Source organism: Nothobranchius furzeri, chromosome 6 (genome assembly GCF_043380555.1).
Source record: "Nothobranchius furzeri strain GRZ-AD chromosome 6, NfurGRZ-RIMD1, whole genome shotgun sequence".
NCBI lineage: Eukaryota > Metazoa > Chordata > Actinopteri > Cyprinodontiformes > Nothobranchiidae > Nothobranchius > Nothobranchius furzeri.
The window spans coordinates 75247026-75271860 of record NC_091746.1 but is presented as its reverse complement, the minus strand read 5'-3'; the positions used below and the strand labels follow the sequence as shown (position 1 = coordinate 75271860).

Here is a 24835-nt window from a genome sequence, read left to right as displayed (position 1 = left end):
GATGTTAAATGAGTTACCTGGTAGCGTCAGACACACCGATCCAGATGTTACCTGGTAGCGTCAGACACACCGATCCAGATGTTACCTGGTAGAGTCAGACACACTGATCCAGATGTTACCTGGTAGCGTCAGACACACCGATCCAGATGTTACCTGGTAGCGTCAGACACACTGATCCAGATGTTACCTGGTAGCGTCAGACACACTGATCCAGATGTTACCTGGTAGCGTCAGACACACTGATCGAGATGTTACCTGGTAGCGTCAGACACACTGATCCAGATGTTAAATGAGTTACCTGGTAGCGTCAGACACACTGATCCAGATGTTAAATGAGTTACCTGGTAGCGTCAGACACACTGATCCAGGTGTTACCTGGTAGCGTCAGACACACTGATCCAGATGTTACCTGGTAGCGTCAGACACACTGACCCAGATGTTACCTGGTAGCGTCAGACACACTGATCCAGATGTTACCTGGTAGCGTCAGACACACCGATCCAGATGTTACCTGGTAGCGTCAGACACACTGATCCAGATGTTACCTGGTAGCGTCAGACACACCGATCCTGATGTTACCTGGTAGTGTCAGACACACTGTTCCAGATGTTACTTGGTAGCGTCAGACACACTGATCGAGATGTTACATGGTAGCGTCAGACACACTGATCCAGATGTTAAATGAGTTACCTGGTAGCGTCAGACACACTGATCCAGATGTTAAATGAGTTACCTGGTAGCGTCAGACACACTGATCCAGGTGTTACCTGGTAGCGTCAGACACACTGATCCAGATGTTACCTGGTAGCGTCAGACACACTGACCCAGATGTTACCTGGTAGCGTCAGACACACTGATCCAGATGTTACCTGGTAGCGTCAGACACACTGATCCAGATGTTACCTGGTAGCGTCAGACACACTGATCCAGATGTTACCTGGTAGCGTCAGACACACTGACCCAGATGTTACCTGGTACCGTCAGACACACTGATCCAGATGTTACCTGGTAGCGTCAGACACACTGATCCAGATGTTACCTGGTAGCGTCAGACACACTGATCCAGATGTTAAATGAGTTACCTGGTAGCGTTAGACACACTGATCCAGATGTTAAATGAGTTACCTGGTAGCGTCAGACACACTGATCCAGATGTTAAATGAGTTACCTGGTAGCGTCAGACACACTGATCCAGATGTTAAATGAGTTACCTGGTAGCGTCAGACACACTGATCCAGATGTTAAATGAGTTACCTGGAAGCGTCAGACACACTGATCCAGATGTTACCTGGTAGCGTCAGACACACCGATCCAGATGTTACCTGGTAGCGTCAGACACACTGATCCAGATGTTACCTGGTAGCGTCAGACACACCGATCCAGATGTTACCTGGTAGCGTCAGACACACTGATCCAGATGTTACCTGGTAGCGTCAGACACACTGATCCAGATGTTACCTGGTAGCGTCAGACACACTGATCGAGATGTTACCTGGTAGCGTCAGACACACTGATCCAGATGTTAAATGAGTTACCTGGTAGCGTCAGACACACTGATCCAGGTGTTACCTGGTAGCGTCAGACACACTGATCCAGATGTTAAATGAGTTACCTGGTAGCGTCAGACACACTGATCCAGGTGTTACCTGGTAGCGTCAGACACACTGATCCAGATGTTAAATGAGTTACCTGGTAGCGTCAGACACACTGATCCAGATGTTAAATGAGTTACCTGGTAGCGTCAGACACACCGATCCAGATGTTACCTGGTAGCGTCAGACACACCGATCCAGATGTTATCTGGTAGCGTCAGACACACTGATCCAGATGTTACCTGGTAGCGTCAGACACACCGATCCAGATGTTACCTGGTAGCGTCAGACACACTGATCCAGATGTTACCTGGTAGCGTCAGACACACTGATCCAGATGTTACCTGGTAGCGTCAGACACACTGATCGAGATGTTACCTGGTAGCGTCAGACACACTGATCCAGATGTTAAATGAGTTACCTGGTAGCGTCAGACACACTGATCCAGATGTTAAATGAGTTACCTGGTAGCGTCAGACACACTGATCCAGGTGTTACCTGGTAGCGTCAGACACACTGATCCAGATGTTACCTGGTAGCGTCAGACACACTGACCCAGATGTTACCTGGTAGCGTCAGACACACTGATCCAGATGTTACCTGGTAGCGTCAGACACACCGATCCAGATGTTACCTGGTAGCGTCAGACACACTGATCCAGATGTTACCTGGTAGCGTCAGACACACCGATCCAGATGTTACCTGGTAGTGTCAGACACACTGTTCCAGATGTTACTTGGTAGCGTCAGACACACTGATCGAGATGTTACATGGTAGCGTCAGACACACTGATCCAGATGTTAAATGAGTTACCTGGTAGCGTCAGACACACTGATCCAGATGTTAAATGAGTTACCTGGTAGCGTCAGACACACTGATCCAGGTGTTACCTGGTAGCGTCAGACACACTGATCCAGATGTTACCTGGTAGCGTCAGACACACTGACCCAGATGTTACCTGGTAGCGTCAGACACACTGATCCAGATGTTACCTGGTAGCGTCAGACACACTGATCCAGATGTTACCTGGTAGCGTCAGACACACTGATCCAGATGTTAAATGAGTTACTTGGTAGCGTCAGACACACTGATCCAGATGTTAAATGAGTTACCTGGTAGCGTCAGACACACTGATCCAGGTGTTACCTGGTAGCGTCAGACACACCGATCCAGATGTTACCTGGTAGCGTCAGACACACTGACCCAGATGTTACCTGGTAGCGTCAGACACACTGATCCAGATGTTACCTGGTAGCGTCAGACACACCGATCCAGATGTTACCTGGTAGCGTCAGACACACTGATCCAGGTGTTACCTGGTAGCGTCAGACACACTGATCCAGATGTTACCTGGTAGCGTCAGACACACTGATCCAGATGTTACCTGGTAGCGTCAGACACACTGACCCAGATGTTACCTGGTAGCGTCAGACACACTGATCCAGATGTTACCTGGTAGCGTCAGACACACTGATCCAGATGTTACCTGGTAGCGTCAGACACACTGACCCAGATGTTACCTGGTACCGTCAGACACACTGATCCAGATGTTACCTGGTAGCGTCAGACACACTGATCCAGGTGTTACCTGGTAGCGTCAGACACACTGATCCAGATGTTACCTGGTAGCGTCAGACACACTGATCCAGATGTTACCTGGTAGCGTCAGACACACTGATCCAGATGTTACCTGGTAGCGTCAGACACACTGACCCAGATGTTACCTGGTACCGTCAGACACACTGATCCAGATGTTACCTGGTAGCGTCAGACACACTGATCCAGATGTTACCTGGTAGCGTCAGACACACTGATCCAGATGTTACCTGGTAGCGTCAGACACACCGATCCAGATGTTACCTGGTAGCGTCAGACACACTGATCCAGGTGTTACCTGGTAGCGTCAGACACACTGATCCAGATGTTACCTGGTAGCGTCAGACACACTGATCCAGATGTTACCTGGTAGCGTCAGACACACTGACCCAGATGTTACCTGGTAGCGTCAGACACACTGATCCAGATGTTACCTGGTAGCGTCAGACACACTGATCCAGATGTTACCTGGTAGCGTCAGACACACTGACCCAGATGTTACCTGGTACCGTCAGACACACTGATCCAGGTGTTACCTGGTAGCGTCAGACACACTGATCCAGGTGTTACCTGGTAGCGTCAGACACACTGATCCAGATGTTACCTGGTAGCGTCAGACACACTGATCCAGATGTTACCTGGTAGCGTCAGACACACTGACCCAGATGTTACCTGGTACTGTCAGACACACTGATCCAGATGTTACCTGGTAGCGTCAGACACACTGATCCAGATGTTAAATGAGTTACCTGGTAGCGTTAGACACACTGATCCAGATGTTAAATGAGTTACCTGGTAGCGTCAGACACACTGATCCAGATGTTAAATGAGTTACCTGGTAGCGTCAGACACACTGATCCAGATGTTAAATGAGTTACCTGGTAGCGTCAGACACACTGATCCAGATGTTAAATGAGTTACCTGGAAGCGTCAGACACACTGATCCAGATGTTACCTGGTAGCGTCAGACACACCGATCCAGATGTTACCTGGTAGCGTCAGACACACTGATCCAGATGTTACCTGGTAGCGTCAGACACACTGATCCAGATGTTAAATGAGTTACCTGGTAGCGTCAGACACACTGATCCAGGTGTTACCTGGTAGCGTCAGACACACTGATCCAGATGTTAAATGAGTTACCTGGTAGCGTCAGACACACTGATCCAGGTGTTACCTGGTAGCGTCAGACACACTGATCCAGATGTTAAATGAGTTACCTGGTAGCGTCAGACACACTGATCCAGGTGTTACCTGGTAGCGTCAGACACACTGATCCAGATGTTACCTGGTAGCGTCAGACACACTGACCCAGATGTTACCTGGTAGCGTCCGACACACTGATCCAGATGTTACCTGGTAGCGTCAGACACACTGATCCAGATGTTACCTGGTAGCGTCAGACACACTGACCCAGATGTTACCTGGTAGCGTCAGACACACTGATCCAGATGTTACCTGGTAGCGTCAGACACACTGATCCAGATGTTACCTGGTAGCGTCAGACACACTGATCCAGATGTTAAATGAGTTACCTGGTAGCGTCAGACACACTGATCCAGATGTTAAATGAGTTACCTGGTAGCGTCAGACACACTGACCCAGATGTTAAATGAGTTACCTGGTAGCGTCAGACACACTGATCCAGATGTTACCTGGTAGCGTCAGACACACTGATCCAGATGTTAAAGGAGTTAGTTGTGGAGACGCAACCTGTAAGAACTGCAACACAAGCTAGTTCGTGAAGTACCAGGTAGAATTATTAGTTCCCTGTTTGCTTGGATAGATGGATGGTGCTGCTTCAATAGGAATGATTAAGACTTGTAATCCTGTCCTCTCTCTCTCTCTCTCTCTCTCTCTCTCTCTCTCTCTCTCTCTCTCTCTCTCTCTCTCTCTCTCTCTCTCTCTCTCTCTCTCTCTCACACACACACACACACACACACACACACACACACACACACACACACACACACACACACACACACACATTCTCTCTCACTCAATTTCACTCTGTTATGTTCCCTCTGGCGTCTAGGAGTGGCGAGGGGAGAACACAGAGAAATAAACGAATGTAAAATAAAAGGGGATGAATACAGAGGGATGGTGTCTGGTTGTGATGGTGATGAATGAATGGAAGGAGGTTAAAAAATGGCAGTTCAAAAACAAAAGGTTGGATCAAGGGTATTACAATAATTAAACTGGAGGAGAAGCGGGGTGATGTGGGTGTGTTTGGAGGACTTGGTCAGAAGCCGAGCACAGGCATTCTGAACCACCTGTAGCGATAAATATAGATTTATATCTATATTTATCAAATGTGATACCCCCCTGTGGGTACGAGGCACAATGAAAGTGGGTAAAGGGGATGCATCGGAAACATGCACCAAGACACCGTTGCTCATCTTCAAGAAAGAACGTTCCTGAAAAGCGCATTAAGTCCTGGTATGTACTTAAGCTCATCATCTGATGGGGCAGCGCGATTAGGGTTGGACAGTTAGCCAATAATTCTACTAATGGCTACATCCATGGACTGCAGGTCTATCAGATTATTGTCTGACAGGCAGGGCTCCACCGTAAGAGCGTCAGCTGTTTGGTGTGGAGGATCTAAGTCCTGGGTAGCAGCTCGTGCCCGAGTGACCACCGGAAAGTTTTTAATGGGAGCTTGCATGGTAGGATGCTGACTGATAGCAACCTGTTCTGCATCTGTCCCAAGTGACAACATGACATCACTCACCTGAGTTTCGTGGATAGTCACCCCATTCTCTACATGATAACCCTGTTCAGGGGTTGATGGTTCCAAACTACGGAGGTAGTTTTCTTCTTGGGTGAGCAAGGTCGAAATGGGCTCAATGGTCTCAGCGGTTTCAGGTGAGTCCTCACTCTGGATTGCTGAATCAGATTGGTTGGTGATTTCAACCTTTAATGTGGTTATCTGGTTGAGGCATCTGGGAAGGGATCTCAATGCCCACGCATATCCTGGGCCATCTGAGCTCAGGAATTCACATGATAGGGTGGGGCCAGGTTTCACAATGAGCTCACCCGAAACTTTGGCTGAATAGGACCCACACCCACCCTCAATGTGTTTATGTAGAAGATCATCAGGGGGTCTTTTGTTCCCTCTTCGGGGGAAAACTCCCACTGGGTTTAAATCTGGGACTCTCCACCATTTCACCTCAGAACTGAAGAAGCCTCTCGGATGAGAGGTGAAACATCTTCAAGCAACTCAAAGAAGTCCAGACGCTTTTCTTTCAAGCTCATTAGACTGTTTCTGTTAGCGTTTGCTGCCTGGAAGAAGCACTAGCCGCTGCAGCCGCAGGCTTTTTAGCTTTAGCTGGCTCTCATTGTATTGTTTGGGATTCCTTCTTTTCAAGTGATTAAACAAGTTTGTGGTGTTGCCATCACTTGCCTTGACGCTCTCCTTGCAAACTTTGCAAATGACGTTTCGCTGCTCTTTGTCATTTGGTGAAAAACCAAACCAGTTTCATATAATGGACGAGGCGTTTGTTGGGTAATTAATTTTACTTATCCATAACCCTGGAACCTGAAATAAACACACACCACGAAAGGGAGACATTTTACACTGAATTAGCCAAATGAGGGGGAGACCACCAATGGCACTAACCCTCTCCAGTGCTAGATGCCATGCGACTCCCCCTTTCTTCAGAGTTTCCAGTGGCTTTAATCAGCAAAGGATGGAGAAGGCGGGGCCTTCTCAAGTTACATACAGGTACACCCATCTCCTAGGGTTACCATGGTTACCACATTCCAGAGACACTCTGGCCTCAGGCATTACAAATTTCACAGGAGCTCGTCAATCTCACAGAAAGAAAGATTCACAGACCAACCAACATGAACATTTAATAAAAATACCTAACAGCGTTCCTCTTCGGAACGAAAACCTCGTTGTCGCTCTCAGCCGCGGCCGAAGCCATGTTTGTTCACACACAGGTGAAAACAAGCGGGGCACTAATATATTACTATGACTCACTCTGATTGGTTAAGGGTCAAACAAAGGCGTGTCATTCGCCGGAGGTAACTTCCCTTTTCATTCAGAGGCAGAATTTCAACAGCAGAGCTGTGAATCGTGATAAAAAGGTCTCTAAAAAATGACAGACCATCAGATGTGTAGATCGTAAAACGGTCTAAAATCGTCATATCGCCCAGCCCTAACTGGAAGCTATCATAGATGTTATGTTCATCAAGAGCAGCTGTGAGTTGTTTAGCCACAACCTTTTCCAAGATCTTGGAGATGAACGGAAGTTTAGAGATGGGTCTGAAGCTGCTATGGAGAGAGGGGTCGAGACTCGGTTTTTTAAGAAGCAGGTGGATTACAGCGTTCTTAAAGTAAGCAGGGACCTGACCAGAGAAGCATTAATTATAGAGAGCACGCTGGGACCGATGGACTGAAAAGCACTTTTAAACAAAGATGAGGGTAAGATGTGGAGGGGGCATGCAGAGGTCTTCATAGAGTTAACTAGTTTGGTTAACTCAGGCAAAGAAACAGGAGCAAAGCTATCTAGGATGATGGGCCTGGTTGGAGTCGGGAGAGGCAGCGATAAGGCTGAAGGAGAGATGCTAGATCTAACCTTATTGACTTTGTCCACAAAGAAAGACAGAAAGTTCTCACAGTCTGCAACAGAGTGGATGGAGGCTGTAGGAGAGTCAGGAGAGACGATGCTGCTGATGGTGTTAAACAGCACCTTGGGGTTCCCTTTGCTCTGGGACACCAGGTTGGAGAAATAGGATACCCTAGCGTCTCTGACTGCAGAGTTAAAGGATGTCAGAAGATCCTTTAAGCCGGGCGTACACTGTGTGACTTTTTCACTTTTTTGAGCCGATTTTCCACTCGTGCGAGGATCCACGAGATCGGGGCGAGTTTTGTGCCGAGCGTCGTGTAGTGTACAGGGGGTTACGAGAGGCGATTAACACCAAGTGACCAGCTACCGATCAGCAGTCGTGAGCTCTCACAAACTTCTGGCGTGTTTGCTCATCCCTCATGAGGGTATCGCACTGTTGAAGCGGCGCTGCGACCCAAAAAGCATCAGAACCGCTCACGGCGCATGCGCAATCATGCATCAACACCGCTCGCCCGCTATTTCCCTAATAACACACGTTGTTCGTTTTTGTTTCTACATGTTTTTTTTACTCACAAAGATTGTCAAGAAAGCGTGTTTGTCGTGTTCATGTCAAATTAAACTGATCACAAAACACAGATTTACTTTCTTTATTTCGTTTTCCTCATCCAACCCCCATAAATCCCTGTGTGTCCTCCTACAGCACTCCCGAAGGACAACAGGCAAAACAAGACAAAAAAGTCTGACGTGTTGAGTAAAAACTGCTATTTTTAACATATTTTTAGGTCCGACGTGTTGCTACCAGACGTACAGTGTGAGCGCATGACTTGTGAGATCTGCCCTGCGAGGAAGTCGTACAGTTTGAGCTGAAGCTGAGTGCTACGAGTGAAAAAGTCGCACAGTGTACGCCCGGCTTTAGGTGCAGCAGATGGACGTGGAGATGGGTTTTCTTCCACAAACGCTCCATTTTTCTGCATTGGCGCTTCAGGCTGCGAAGGCTGTCATTAAACCAGGGAGTAGGGTTCGCTGCAGGACCTGATCTGGTTCTGACAGGACAGATGTTGTCCAGAATGGAGAGGCAGTGCTCGTTAAGCTGAGAAGTTAAGGAATCTGGGTCGTTATCAGAAGAACAGGGTGGATCAAAAGCAGCAGAAAAATAGCTAGCTGTGCTCTCATTAAGAAAACGAGAACTAACCATACGGCGAGCAGGAGGTGGGGACGCAGAAACTGACAAGTTAAAGGAAATGCAATGGTGATCTGAAATATAAACGTCCTCAGGACTAACACTGTCAGCATTTAGACTCAGGGTAAAACAAGGTCTAGAGTGTGCCCCCTGGTGTGTGTGGGGCCAGAAACATGCTGGGTAAAGCTGAAGGAGTCCATAAGGCTGGAGAAATTCATGGCAAAGAGATCAGAGGGATCATCAACCTGGATGTTAAAGTCACCAACAATCACCAGTCTGGACAGCTTCACAGTGGAGGATAGAAAGTCACTAAACTCCTGAAGGGAAATACTGTTCGAACCAGGTGGAAGATAGACCACAGCACAGTAGAACGGGTCCTCATGCCCGCTACTACAAATGATCAGTCAGATTGTTGCAAGAGAATCTCTTGTGATGCAGCCAGTGACTCCAACTCTGACCAGTCAGTGACCGACAATCTTCTGACGATGCCTGAAACCACAGCAAAGCTTCATGTAAAAGTAGTGATGACCTCTTATGTTTCTTCATGGAAAAGCCTTAGATCCATGTAGAGCTGAGCCGAGCCACGCTGAGCAGGAGCTGGTGGGAACAGGCTTACGGTAAGCTAACGTGCATTTGGCCTGTGGGAAGTATCCAGAGTTCCCAGAGAAAACCCACACATGCATGGAAGAACATGCCAACTCCATGCAGAAAGGCTGCAGCCAGGATTCTAACCAGCAGCCTTCTTGCTGCACATTTATAGATCTACCCACACAACCATTGTTCCCTAGTTTGAGTACTTTTGTAACTGAAGTTCTAACAGAAACATAGTTGTGGAAAATTATTAACAAAAATACTCTCATAGTTTCCTATTTTCATAATCCGGATTATTTCTCAAGAGTTGATTTACTAAAACGAGGACAGATCACATGAATCAGTCCCGAACAACATCATATAAATGAGCCTGATTTAGTCATTCGTCCTTATTTACATCCCATAGCTATCCAGGGCCAAATGCACAGAACTATAAATTAGGGCTGGGGGTAAACGATTATTTTTAAAACGATTATTCTGATGATTATTTTATCGAATAGTCGACTATTCTAATGACTATTTAGAAAATTAATCTAATGATTATTTTTCTATTGCACAATTAACAAAAACCAGAAAATCTCAAATAAATTCCTCAAAAAAATTGATAAATTCTTACTGTAAGAGAATAAACACTACAGGCCTTCCATTTTGTATAACACTGCGTTTATTGTGTTGCGGTTGGTTATGTTCTGGTGACGTGTAGAACTTGGGAGTGCAGGCTGCTGCCTGAGAGGTGGTAGAAGATGGAGTGTCTCCATGCTGCTTTGTTTTGGTCACTTATGTGCGTAAGGCGAGTGGTCTTACGGGTTAAACCAAACTCAGGTGATATTTTACACTAAACCGAAAACCCACAACACTCTAAATGTAATAAAAGGGAGATCTACACCACAAAAAAGATTAACTCTAAACCAAAAACGTAACGGCTTATCCCAATGCAAGAAGCTGTTAGCGAAGATGCTAACAGTAGCTTTACCAACGTTAAGTTCAAGTTACCAAGTTTAAATAAACCAAAAACACCCAGCAGCAAACAGACCAGCACGGAGGAGAGACTGCTACCACCAAAACAGTTCTCCTCATGTCTGAAAGAAGCTCCTTAATGAAGGGAGAAGCGCTCCCGGTGATTTTCTACATCTGCGATAGACACGAAGCAGCGCATCTGACCCCGGAAGTTGTTGTCCGTTGCCGGGAGACGAAGGCGGGCAAAACAGGAAAATAATCTAGTAGTGGACGGACGTTGTTCCGGGTCTTCGGTATTTGGCGGAGATGTTAGTGAAGGCGGAGAAGAGGGCGAACTAGAGGAAAAACAGGTAGATTCTTCCTCTATTTACAAACTCCTGGGGATGCAACAAGTGGGCGCGGTGCGTCGACTTCCGGATCTGACGTCGACAAATTTTTAGAATCGAGCCGTCGACTTCGTCGAGGCTTCGCTACAGCCCTACTATAAATTATTAAATAATAGTTTTCATGATTATATTTAAACTTTTTTTGGGAAAAATCATAAAATTAATAAACAAATATGTGTTTTAAACGAGGCATTAATGTACAAATGATTACTGAAATTATTTATTAGCATTAATAAGTAAGCTACATTTAAAAAAATAAATGTTATCAAACATATTCTTGAGAAGAAAAGCGTAAATGTTATTATCGTGATTAAGGTAGGGTTCGGGCTGCTGTATGAAAAAAAGATGGCTGCCCAAAGGTTTCTGAACCCCACCCCCACGATAACAGCTGTAACTGGGAGCGTACCAGTGTGGAATCTGGTGAAACACCAACAAAATTACAAATTTAGGGATTTATTCTTCCTATCTTAGCAAAAATTTAGCTTCATACAATCACTTATACTTTATTTCATCTTTCCAATGTATCCTTTAAATGAGTGGTTGACCTGCCAGTGAAAGGGTTAACTGGTGTGTTTGTGTTTTGGGGAGTTGGTGTTTAGCGTGGCCGTTACGCTGTTTTGTTTGACTGAAGTTAAATCTGTGATTGTCTCACACAGCTGTGCCTGTTTCCTGTTTGTCTCACAGACTTTCAGTGACCCAAGCAGGCGCCTCGAGCTGCGTTTCCGACCTCAGGATCCTTTCTGCCACTCAGTGTGCGGAAACCGTCTCCCATCGACCAACCTCCTCCTAAGGGTGAGACGGCGCGTACGAAAGAAAGACCCAAAGGACGCAGAGATTCAGATGGATATAGTTGGAATCATCGCAACAACTTACAAATTTCAGGGTTAGTCAAGTAAAATGTCAGCAAACATGTTTTGACTGATAGATGTTTTTTTATACAGGTCCTACTAAAATAATTAGCATGTTGTGATAAAGTTCATTATTGTCTGTAATGTACTGATAAACATTAGACTTTCATATATATTAGATCCATTACACACAACTGAAGTAGTTCAAGCCTTTTATTGTTTCTAATATTGATGATTGTGGCGTACAGCTCATGAAAACCCAAAACTCCTATCTCAAAAAATTAGCATATTTCATCCGACCAATAAGAGAAAAGTGTTTTTAATACAAAAAAAGTCAACCATCAAATAATTATGCTCAGTTATGCACTCAACACTTGGTCGGGAATCCTTTTGCAGAAATGACTGCTTCAGTGCGGCGTGGCATGGAGGCGATCAGCCTGTGGCACTGCTGAGGTGTTATGGAGGTCCAGGATGCTTCGATAGCGGCCTTAAGCTCATCCAGAGTGTTGGGTCTTGTATCTCTCAACTTTCTCTTCACAGTATCCCACAGGTTCTCTACGGGGTTCAGGTCAGGAGAGTTGGCAGGCCAGTTGAGCACAGTAATACCATGGTCAGTAAACCATTTAGCAGTGGTGTTGGCACTGTGAGCAGGCGCCAGGTCATGCTGAAAAATGAAATCTTCATCTCCATAAAGCTTTTCAGCAGATGGAAGCATGAAGTGCTCCAAAATCTCCTGACAGCTAGCTTCATTGGCCCTGCCCTTGATAAAACACAGTGGACCAACACCAGCAGCTGACATGGCGCCCCAGACCATCACTGACTGTGGGTACTTGACACTGGACTTCAGGCATGTTGGCATTTCCCTCTGCCCAGTCTTCCTCCAGACTCTGGCACCTTGATTTCCGAATGACGTGCAAAATTTACTTTCATCTGAAAAAAGTACTTTGGACCACTGAGCAACAGTCCAGTGCTGCTTCTCTGTAGCCCAGCTCAGGCGCTTCTGCCGCTGTTTCTGGTTCACAAGTGGCTTGACCTGGGGAATGCGGCACCTGTAGCCCATTTCCTGCACACACCTGTACACGGTGGCTCTGGATGTTTCTACTCCAGACTCAGTCCACTGCTTCCGCAGGTCCCCAAGGTCTGGAATCGGTCCTTCTCCACAATCTTCCTCAGGGTCCGGTCACCTCTTCTGGTTGTGCAGCGTTTTCTGCCACTTGTTCCTTCCCACAGACTTCCCACTGAGGTGCCTTGATACAGCACTCTGGGAACAGCCTATTCGTTCAGAAATGTCTTTCTGTGTCTTACCCTCTTGCTTGAGGGTGTCAATGATGGCCTTCTGGACAGCAGTCAGGTCGGCAGTCTTACCCATGATTGCGGTTTTGAGTAATGAACCAGGCTGGGAGTTTTTAAAAGCCTCAGGAATCTTTTGCAGGTGTTTAGAGTTAATTAGTTAATTCAGATGATTAGGTTAATAGCTCGTTTAGAGAACCTTTTCATGATATGCTAATTTTTTCAGATAGGAATTTTGGGTTTTCATGAGCTGTACGCCAAAATCATCAATATTAGAAACAATAAAAGGCTTGAATTACTTCAGTTGTGTGTAATGAATCTAATATATATGAAAGTCAAATGTTTATCAGTACATTACAGACAATAATGAACTTTATCACAAATGCTAATTTTTGAGAAGGACCTGTACATGTCTCTTCATGAACTCTCTAGTTCGTTCTTCTCTTCTAGATCAGCCTTTTTCTCTTTTTTAAACGTTTGACTGACAACTCAATGAGGATTTATTTCAGCTTCACATCTCAACTAAAAATATAATAAATATAAACATATTTATGTTACATTATTCATATTAATTAAATTTTGGCATTAAACGATAAATAACTTGCACTTATATAGCGCCTTTCAGAGTCAGAGGACTCCAAAGCGCTTTGCACTACAGTTTACCGTATTTTCCGGACTATAAGCCGCTACTTTTTTCCCACGCTTTGAACCCTGTGGCTTATAATGAGGTGCGGCTTTACTGAAGATTTTCCTTCACCTGCCACCAGGGGGCGCTTTAGCAGAAAGTGAAACAGGTGGAAGCCAAAAGTGGAAATGGAAGAAAGTGCTCATTTTAATTTAGCACATGCAAGCAGCCGGCACGATGAAGAATGTTTTTCAAATCCATACCCCCTCATCATGGTAACTACACGTATGAGTTCACATGATGTCGCATTTAAGTTGAAGGCATCGATCTGGCAGTAAAGGAGGGAAACAGCGCTGCCGCATGTAAGCTTGGCATGAATGAATCCACGGTTCTGCGCTGGAGACGGCAGCGGGAAGAACTCATTCAAGCCAGCTTCACCCGGGGATGATGACAGCAACACGGACAGCGACACTGACATCGCCACAGAAAAGGTATGTGACGAAGCTCTTCTGAGGCTGGTCAGCTCCGACACTGAAGACGAGGACTTTAATGGCTTTAGTGCGCAGGAGGAAGATGAGAGCGAATGACTTCTTCTGGTTGGCAAGTGTGTTTTATTTACTAACCAGGCATGTTTTGTGTGCAGGTTTTATTTTCTAACCATCCAGGGCTTATTAATGCTGTGTCAGCGCTGTTCTTTCCTTCTAAACATGCAGATTACCGGTAATAACGTGTCAGTGCTGTTTTTATTTTATAACATCCAGAAACATGAATGCTATCAGTGCTGTTCTCTTTTCTAAACTTGCAGGCACGTTCACCCGTGTTTAAAATGTGTTTTGTTGAATTAAAACAACGAAAAACCTCCGTGTAGCGTCTTTCTGTCTAATTATCTTATGCTATGGCCGTACATGCGCTGTGCGCCGGAGACCTGCATGTGGCTGCTGCGCCGCGGCTTGTGTTCGAGTGCAGCGTGTGTGTAGAAAACCTTTTTATTTGTTGGTGCGCTTTATAGTCTGGAAATTACGGTAACCTAACTCACCATCAGAGATGTACTCATAACCTCATCGTTGTCATCTAGAGTCTTCTGGTGCTGATCCCTAACGGTCACCAGCCATTAAACACTCGGAACGACAGAGTGGGTGCAGGAACCAAGTTTTACCACTGGAGTCATTCTGCATACTTACATGTTGCACCTTCAACATTAATATTTTATTTCCTCATTACCATCAATGTCATTACCTAAAAATAACATTTTACACCATTACAGCTTTATAAATGATTTTATTTTTCACTTTATTACCTTAATTTTTTTATCATACGGTATGTAATAAACTTTATTGCCCCAAATGAGTAAAAGAATCAATAAATCCAACTTTTCTGGTTTTTTTTTGTTGGTGTGGAAAGTAAAAGGGTTGAAACAGACGGAGCAATGTTGTTCTGAACGGGTTTCATCTGCAGGGATGGTGGACTTTCAGTGCCTCGCTGTTAACTCGCTGAATGGAGAAGACACATCTCTGTACGACAAAATCATCCTCCGTAAAGCAGAGAGTCCGGCCTTCTTTGAGCAGGATGTTCCTAACTTCCTCCCTCCGGCCATCTTTTCACGCCTCGACTGTCCCGTGGATTATTTCTACCGACCAGACAGCCAACAAAAGTTACCATCAGCTGAGTAGGTCCACTTCACGACCTCTCCAGCCTCCTGAGCAGCAACATTTAGAATTTTTGATCTTCAACGTTTAAGTTAAATTTCTATTATTTGTCCTCCATCCTGATTGTAGGACCACGCGTGTCAGAAAGAACCTGATTGGCTTGGCTCGTGCTCGGAGGCAGAACAATGCCGTATTTGTGAGCTTTAACGATCCATCGGTGCCGACCGAGTGCCTCCCGGCCGCCAAGCAGAACTGGGCTCGATTCTGCATGAAGGAGAGCGACAGACGGGCCGAAGCCAACATAAGAGAGGTGTTTGTGCAGCTGCAGTCTCGCTTCAGACTGTTGATTCAGTCACTATTATACCCAGCAACTTTATCTTCAGCAAGGTCCAATTGGAAAGTTCTAGATGTCTGCTGTAATGTTATGGAGGTATTTTTGCCACCAGTATCTTATCTTAAACCAGACGTTTATGCTTAGATGTTTGAGAGGCGGCCCATCTGGTCTCGGAACGCGCTCAAGGCCAACACCAACATCCACCCTGAAAAACTCAAGCTTCTGCTGCCCCTTTTTGCTTATTACATGGTGAGTACACACTCACAAGGATGGTTTCTGCTTTCATTCAGCTGTGAAACCGTCTTTTTACTGGTATCCAGAAGGTTTTCTGCTTTTTCCCCAAAGGTTATCCTCCTGCACCCAAAGGGGTTACTGTAAAATCTGCACTTATCTTTTGAGAAATAAAAATCCAGACTTTTTCAGATCTGTAATATTCATAAGACACGGAAAGTAATGACCATTGGCCTTCCCGTTGGCAGAAAATGTGTATTATGTGTATTGTGTCTACATCTATTAAGTGAATGACACTCATGACTCTTTTTCCCAGAATAACAGTAAACATCGGATGTGTTTCTGTAGGTGACGGGACCCTGGAGGTGCCTGTGGGTCCGTTTGGGCTACGACCCGCGAAAGAACCCTGACTCTAAGAAATATCAAATGTTGGATTACAGAATCCGCTGTAGCTCCAAATACGGTGAGACCAAAAACCAGACTGAAGCGCGATTCACCCACGCCATTCAGCCTTGTTACTGTGTGTGTTTGCTTTGTAGGCCACACTGTCCCCAACATACCGGTGAAAGCCAAAAGGAGTGCCCATAACTACAGCTTGTCGATCACATTGAACAAAGCAGGTAGTGCTCAGTTACAAATAAAGTTTTTTTCTGCGATACGTCTTTGCTTCATGTTGATAAGAAGCTGAGGTGGGTCACACCTCAGCTTCTTACGATTCCAGAGGGTTTGGTGTGGGAAGCAAGCTGACCAAGAGAGTCTCTGACTTTGGGAACCAGCTTGTCTGGGGCACAGATGAGGATCTCAGTCTTATCTTCATTCAGCTGAAGAAAGCTCCCACCATCCAGGTTTTGATAGAGTCTAAGCAGGTTTGTAACAGCTGCAGCTTAGACATCTCATGGGGCTTAAAGGAGATGTACAGTTGGATGTCATCTGCATAAAGATGGTAGGAGATTCCTTTGAAGGAGCTCAGGATGTGCTGAAGAGGAAGCAGATAGAGGAGGAAGAGCAGAGGCCCCAGCACAGAACCTTGTGGGACACCATGGGTAAGAGAGGTGGTGGAGGACCTAAACTTGGAGACGGCCACAGAAAAGGAGCGCTCAGAGAGATAAGAGGAGAACCACTCCAGAGCAGATCCTGATAGGCCTACCCAGTCTCTCAGCCTCTCCAGTAGCAGGTGATGGTCAACAGTGTCAAAGGCTGCAGTCAGGTCCAGCAGGACCAGAACAGAACAGTCCCCTGCATCACTGTGGGTCAGAAGGTCATTAGAGACCCTAAGAAGAGCTGTTTCAGTAGAATGAGCTCTACGAAAACCTGACTGGAAGCTATCATAGATGCTAAATGAGGGAGCCATCCTGCTGCTTGAAGACAAATCATTCCAGAGTCTTGGTGCAATGATCCAGAAAACATGGTTGTCTTCATTTTACGCCTGGGAACCACCAGTAGACCACCTGGGAACCAGTAGACACTGGTTATTAGAGCAAAGGGAAGGGAAATGTCTTTTGTCTTTTTTTTTCTGCAGTAAAACAAAAACAGTGGGCTTTTATGGATTGAGCTAAATAATCTTCAGTCCAGCTAGCATAGCTGATGGCACGCTGTTGAGCTGAATATAAACTCTGGATTTTGTTTTTTCTGCAGTTCCTCAGGCTGCTAATGTGATGGATAGCCTCTCACAGGATGGTCCAAGCACCAGTCGGGCTCCACTTCCTGTCTCGTACCAGCTAAAGGTCAGTGAAGGTCATTTGGATCAAGCTCTTTTTTTCTGTACATCCGGTGTTTCGGTGGTCCGCGCTACCCGACAAGCCGCTATCACATGTTGTGTCAATGCACAGACTGAGTTTACATCACCAACCACTCACCTAGAGGCCTCACATCGAGACGTGCTCCCCGTTAAAGTTTAATTACGTCTGATTTAGCCCTGTCACCTGAATGTTTTTGCATTTTTATATTTCATGTACAAAACAACCGTTGTGGTTATTTCAGAATGTAAACAAGCCCAATGAATCTGTTTTCTTCAAGTTCTGGCTGTTAAGTTTTAACTGTTTAACCCCCCCACTGTCCTAATGGGTGACCCCGCGAGGAAAGTTGACCCCATTGAGCAGGGTGGATGGTTTATCCCTTGGGTCCACGTGGCAGGGGTCACCCATTAGGACAGTGGGAGGGTTAAAATAAAAGAGGATATTTTATAAAAGGCACATTTTTAGTGTTTTACTTCACCTCCGCAGGAGTCGTCCTACATCTTCAGAGATGGGATGCTGCCGCCTCACAGACAGATGTTCTACCAGCTCTGCGACCTGGAGGTGGACAGGTACGATACAACCATCTTCTCTGACACAAGTGAACTCCTCTGGTCTGTTATTTATAGCTGGAAATCCCCAAAGCTGCTGCTGTTTAGCTAATGAAGACGTCAGTAATGTTGGTCTTTTTGTGCGTTCAGCATCAAAGACGTGATCGAGCAGAACAGCGGTAACGAACGTGCGTGTGACGAGCGCGACGGCTGGTGTGTTGTCGGCACCACGGACAAACTCAGGGACTTGATCTCAGCCATGATTAGGAAAGTGGTGAGAGAAAAGAAACCAGGTACGTGTTCACACGAGGGCTGTCACGATGTGAAAATTTCACCTCACGGTTATTGTCACCAAAATTATCACCGTTTTCGGTTTTATCCTTGTTTTATTTTTTACGAGTTACATTTTTAGACAACTAAATAAACCCTCTGTATCAGGAAAATGTTGTCCTCAGTTTGTCTAAACTTTGCCTAAAGTTTGTTTTTGTAATTATGTTGTTTATTTGTTTACATATTTCCCCTTTTAGTCCATAAAATACCCAAATCTGCCCGTAACTTATTTTTTTGTCTGTTTGTTTAAAAATGAGGTGGGATGATACTCGCCTCGGTACTCAAGTAGCCTTCTAATGAAATACTTTTTACCGTTCTTGAGTAATTTCTTGGACAGCTACTTTTATGTGTTGAAGTAGTGCTTGAGTACATTTGTTGGCTACTCTAACCAGGCCCACCTCTGGACCAGGGGCACCCAGACTTTCCCTCAGTGGGACAAAATAAAAATCTGTATGTTCCACTCCTGTTCATCATTTCATGATGTGTTGGTCGTTTCGAGGGTATTGCATGTACTAATTATAGCGCCAGAAACGTGTTCTATATAACTGAATGAACCTAGCCTGGCCAGCCAGCCCCGTGCTTCGTTAGGGGACGTTCTCTGTAGAGTTAAACAGACGATGAGTCTGGCAGGCCAGGCAAAAATAAACCCTCTATATGTAAAATATTGTCCTCGGCTTGTGTCCTTCCAGTGAGGTTTGCCATAAGTCAGTAATCATTGTTACATTCATAATAATGCGGAGAGAAACCAACTCTAACTGTGCCTCAGTGATGTAACGCCCAACTAACCATAACCCCAACAGAGCTGAAAATAAACCACAGACCTTTTTGATGCATGAAGCCATTTTTCTCCATGCTTGTTATCGTGTGAACCACCGAAATCACGCGTGTTCCTGCGATTCTCGTGTGACTTTGTGGTCTCACGGGACTTTGTGGTCTCACGGGACCAGCTGCATGGAACTCTTTTGCTGCTGTTTAGCATCTGAAAAGCTCCCGCTGGGAGTGGAGCTGGCGTGTAAACGCGTCTCTGACATTATGCGCTGCTTTCGGTGGGGTGACGGTGACACAGGAGTTAAGTGCTCGCCCCTGTAATCGGAAGGTTGCAGGTTCGAGCCCCGCTTGTTGTGTCCTTGGGCAAGACACTTAACCCACGTTGCCTGCTGGCGGTGGTCGGAGGGACCGGTGGCGCCTGTGCTTGACAGGCTTGCCTGTGTCAGTGCGCTCCAGGGCAGCTGTGGCTACATCGTAGCTCATCACCACCAGTGTGTGAATGGGTGAATGGCTGATTGTGTTGTAAAGCGCCTTGGGGGGTTCCAGGTACTGGAGAGGAGGGTCCGATCGATAGTGGAATCTCAGATTGAGGAGGAGCAATGTGGTTTTCGTCCTGGTCGTGGAACTGTGGACCAGCTCTATACTCTTGCAAGGGTGATGGAGGGGGCATGGGAGTTTGCCCAACCAATCCACATGTGTTTTGTGGATTTGGAGAAGGCTTATGACCGTGTCCCCAGGGGCACCCTGTGGGGGATGCTCCAGGAGTATTGGGTGGGTGGCTTTCTGTTAAGGGCCATTCAGTCCCTTTACCAGAGGAGCGTGAGTTTGGTCCGCATAGCCGGTAGTAAGTCGGACCTGTTCCCGGTGAGGGTTGGACTCTGCCAGGGCTGCCCTTTGTCACCGGTTCTGTTTATTACCTTTATGGACAGAATTTCTAGGTGCAGCCGTGGTGTGGAGTGTGTCGAGTTTGGTAGCAGGAGAATCTCGTCTCTGCTTTTTGCGGATGATGTGGTCCTCCTAGCTTCATCCAGCTCTGACTTTCAGCTCTTGCTGGGTAGGTTCACGGCCGAGTGTGAAGCGGCTGGGATGAGGATCAGCACCTCCAAATCTGAGACCATGGTTCTCGACCGGGAGAGGGTGGCTTGCCAACACCGGGTCGGGGGAGAGGTCCTACCTCAAGTGGATGAGTTTAAGTATCTGGGGGTCTTGTTCACGAGTGAGGGTAGGAGGGATCGGGAGATCAACAGGCGGATTGGTTCGGCGTCTGCAGTGATGCGGACGCTGAGCCGATCTGTTGTGGTGAAGAGGGAGCTGAGCCAGAAAGCCAGGCTCTCGATTTACCGGTCGATCTACGTCCCAGTCCTCACCTATGGTCATGAGCTGTGAAAGAACGATATCGCGAATACAAGCGTCCGAAACCAGTTTCCTCCGTAGGGTGGCCGGGCTCAGCCTTAAGGTTGATTCATGCTTCTCCGTCTGCGTCAGCGCGGAGACATGCAACGCCAGTATCCATCCTTGCGTAGGGCCTCGGCAGGCACGCAAGTACGTACGGAGTCGAGCCCACTTTTTTAAACATCCATCGAACAAGACAGAGAACGCAAGCTTGTGATTGGTCAGGGCACCGCTGTCGTCTACACCGCCGCCATTGCGCCCTCAAAAACATAAAGAGAGCCGAGGATAACTAGCAGCAGACACGGAGAAGCTTGAAGAATACCTCGTGAAAAAACTCTAAAAATATGAACGTTTAATTCTCCCGTGACTGGAGGAGTGAAAAGATGCGCAGCAAGCGTTTTATTTGTGGACAGAAATGACAGGAAACGTGGGTTTAGAGGTGGCGAGCGCATGAAGAGGTGGAGGAGGATGAGAGACAAACTTGTCTGTGTTAAAAAGTCTCTTATATACAAAAACACAATATAAACACACTATCTTGGACCGATACATGACAGGATACCACAGAACAGCACTACGCCCTCTACTGTCCTGGCGGGGAATTGCTTTGCAACACTCTCCAGGAGATGAAGAAGTATGAGAGCAAAACGCTTCCGTCAATCCGTGCGTGTCTCTCCCTTGCGGAGCTGATGGAGAAGCATGACTCAGGCTTTAGAGATAGGGTGAGGAGCTTAGACATTCGGGAGGGACTCGGAGTAGAACCGCTGCTCCTCCACATCGAGAGGAGTCAATTGAGGTGGTTTGGGCATCTGGTCAGGATGCCTCCTGGGCGCCTCCCCGGGTCGACCCAGGACACGGGAACGCCTTGGGGTCCTGCCGGAGGAGCTGGTGGAGGTGGCCGGGGAGAGGACGGTCTGGAGCTCCCTAGTTGGGATGCTGCCCCGCGACCCGGACCCGGATAAGCGGAGGAAGACGACGACAGCTGTTCAGTTAAAGTTCTATATAATGCTTGTTTTTCAAATCTTTTTGCAACAAACTCATGTGCATCACATACGTTCCCCGAATATCTAGTTTGTGTTCATGCTGTTGTGATAAAAAATGATGATGATTACGAGGTTGTTTGTGCCTCAGTGATGTAACGCCCAACTAAAAGCAGCAGCATGGCTCTGTACCCGGCTTTAATGGTTTAATTGGTGTCAACTGGTAAAAACATACCGGATTGTTATTATTTTTTTATTCCAACTTTTTGACTCCTACGATATGAATAGATCGTTGTTGTTCTGAACTGAATTCATAGTTGTCATGAAAGAGGATTTTTTTTGCAAACATTGTACAACAAAAATAAATGGAATTAGGGATGTCCCGATACAACTTTTTTACTTCCGATACGATTCTGATATCAATCCGATACAATATCAGCACAAATCGTACATACCTTTACCTATTTCGTAGGGCTGAGCAATAGGGCTGCAACGATTTGTCGACAAATATCGACAGTAGAAATAGCCGACAATGAATTTCATTGTCGACGTTGTCGCCAGACGTGTTTTTCCGACCGAGTGAGGCATCTCACTTCATTACAATCTCTGCTGAGAGCCGCACGTGAGCAGTAGCGTCTCTGCTGAGCGCCCGCTAACAGAAATGGCGGCGTCCGACACCGCAGCTACGCGTACCGAAACATCTAAAGTTTGGGAGCGTTCTAGCCGGGATTCGGCGAATAAAAAGTTTACCTGCGTTATTTGTAAAGCGGTCCTCGCGTATCACGGCAGCACCTCGGTGATGCATGAACACTTAACGAGAAAGCACGTCGGACAGTTGAATGCAACAGAGTCTGACTCACCTCGGTAAGATTTAAATAACACGAAAGCTAACACGTTTTGTTTTGGATGTACATTTTTAAACATGTTTTCACTTTAAAAAAGAGATTAAACATTATGTCCGACTGTGCCTGACAACAGTATTTTAATTTATTTATGCATTTATGTCTGTACTGACTGAGCACTGTGCCTACTTGGTGTCAGACATTTTTATTTACTGTTAGTATGAATTGGCCTATCAGCAGCAAAGTTCAATAGAATATGCATTTTCCACTGAAGTACCCATCTTTCTTGTGTTTATGATCATTGTTCACATAATTAAAGCAATCTCCTGCTAAATTTAAGAAAAATTTAATAATTATCTGATTAGTCGACTAATCGCTTCAATAGTCGGTGACTAGTTGACTATTAAAATAGTTGTAGTTGCAGCCCTACTGAGCAATAAATCGAAAATGTATCGTTATCGAAATTTCTGACTCTTACCGAGATAATTTTTCTCATGTCAATAAATTTCACAATAGCAAAATGAAAAGATGTGTGAAGGTTGGCAGCGTTCATGTCCCTTTAAGAAGCTGTACCACCTTGAGTCAGGTAAAAATGTGACTCAACTAATACATGTGACAGCTCCATCTAGTGGACAACTTTTGTTTCAGCACACACCTGTAGTTATCGAACATTTATCGTTATCGAGGTGAAACCCTCCAAAAATCGTGAGATTGATTTTAGGCCATATCGCCCAACCCTACTATTTCGTGGTGTGGGTTGTATGAAAGAATTGATCAAGTGATATTACTCAATCAGAGAACAAGAGCCAATAACAGAAAGTATGGAAGACATTTTTTTTTGAACATTGGTTGCAAAAATGTGAACCCTAACTGACCGCTTATATCGAAGATTTTTGATGCAGTCCGATAAAATTCGATAGTTTTTCGGCCGATATCAAATTACTTTCGATATTGGAACGGGACCTCCCTAAATGGAATTAAATCTGTTTAATAATTTTGGGGTCTACACAACAAAATAGACCGGTATGGCAACCCAAAAGGTGCAAAAAGTGATTTTTGCAGAAAACTCCTCTATAAATCAATCTCAAAGTTTTTTTCTGGTCTTTATTATTAATTCATACAATAATCAAATAATATATTAACGTATATTATTAATAATGGATAATTATTTATTTATTGTTTTTTCTTTAGAGTTACCCCAAGTCTTTCAGAAAAGACGGCGAATAGGCCTGATTGTGAAATTCCCAGAGAGAGATGTGGAGGAAGAGGAGGGAGAGTGTGGGATCAAAGATGACGACGATGATGATGATGACGAGGACGAGGAGGAAGATGAGTTTCAACCATCGGAGGGAAGTGAAAATGAGATGGAGACAGAAATTCTGGACTATATGTGACAAACGATCAAACTAAATGTTGAGTTTTCCTTTGTCGTAATTTAAGATTTGAATAAAGATTGTGATTTCCTGACTACTACTACCGGGCTCTTGTACTTATTTCACATTTCTTACATTTAAAAACAATACGCTGCTGAAGGTTCTCAGTCCTCCAGGTTATGGCAATCCAAAAGGGAAGTTACCACCTGAGGAGCTTTGTCAATTCTGACTGGAATATGGGAGAGCCAAGCTTACAGGCTGTAGCTGTCTGTTGTTGTTCTCGATGTGGAGGAGCAGCGGGTCTACGAGCCCCTCTTAGGTGACCGAGCTTCTCACCCTATCTCAAAGGGAGAGCCCAGACATTGCTGAGAAAACTCTTTTCTGCTACTTGTATCCACGTTCTCGTTCTTTCAGCCACTTCTCAAAGGTCATGACCACAGGTGAGGGTAGGAACGTAGATCGACCGGTAAATCGAGAGCTTCACCTTCTGACTCAGCTCTCTCTGCACCACGACAGTCATGGCATGCATGGGTATCATGTATGATTCTCAAGCATGCCATTCCTAAGCAGTCCTTAGGCTGCAGTGCGATGATTGAACTGCGGCCTAAGGTGTCCTGGTGCCAAGAGCACATATGGACACCTTTTTTCTTGAGCATGGTGTTCGTTAGGACAATCCATGACAAGCAAAGAAGTCCAATATCAAAACACCGCTCGGGTTCAGATCAGGGGGGTGTTCCTTCCCACCGCACCCCTCCAGGTCTCACTGTCTTTGTCCACATGAGTGTTTAGTCCCATATCAGAACAAGGGGCTCACTGGAAGGAGCGTACTCCAGCCCCCCCCAATGGACTCCAAAAAGGTTGGCTAGTCTGACCCACAGTTTGGTGAAAAAACACAAACTGATAGATGTAATCACACGTAGGTGGAGGGAGGCTAGCCTCTCGTTCACGGGTAAACCCTGTAGAGAGGTAAATGTTGTGCTTCAAGAGCTTAATATGTTACCTTTACGTATGACCAGGAA

General features: G+C 45.7%; 1 protein-coding gene across 1 annotated transcript in view; it reads left to right on the top strand.

Annotated features, from left to right (window-relative positions):
- Window positions 1-23916, top strand: part of gtf3c5 (general transcription factor IIIC, polypeptide 5) — a 25705-nt gene extending 1789 nt beyond the window's left edge. Inside the window, exons 2-11 of the mRNA XM_054744730.2 lie at window positions 11561-11759; window positions 15095-15305; window positions 15415-15595; window positions 15764-15868; window positions 16199-16313; window positions 16390-16470; window positions 17486-17574; window positions 18073-18155; window positions 18285-18427; window positions 23635-23916. Of these exons, the coding sequence (XP_054600705.2) occupies window positions 11561-11759; window positions 15095-15305; window positions 15415-15595; window positions 15764-15868; window positions 16199-16313; window positions 16390-16470; window positions 17486-17574; window positions 18073-18155; window positions 18285-18427; window positions 23635-23837 (1410 nt within the window). The 3' untranslated portion in view covers window positions 23838-23916. The remainder of the gene's footprint in view (window positions 1-11560; window positions 11760-15094; window positions 15306-15414; window positions 15596-15763; window positions 15869-16198; window positions 16314-16389; window positions 16471-17485; window positions 17575-18072; window positions 18156-18284; window positions 18428-23634) is intronic.
- Window positions 23917-24835: the final 919 nt, after the last annotated feature.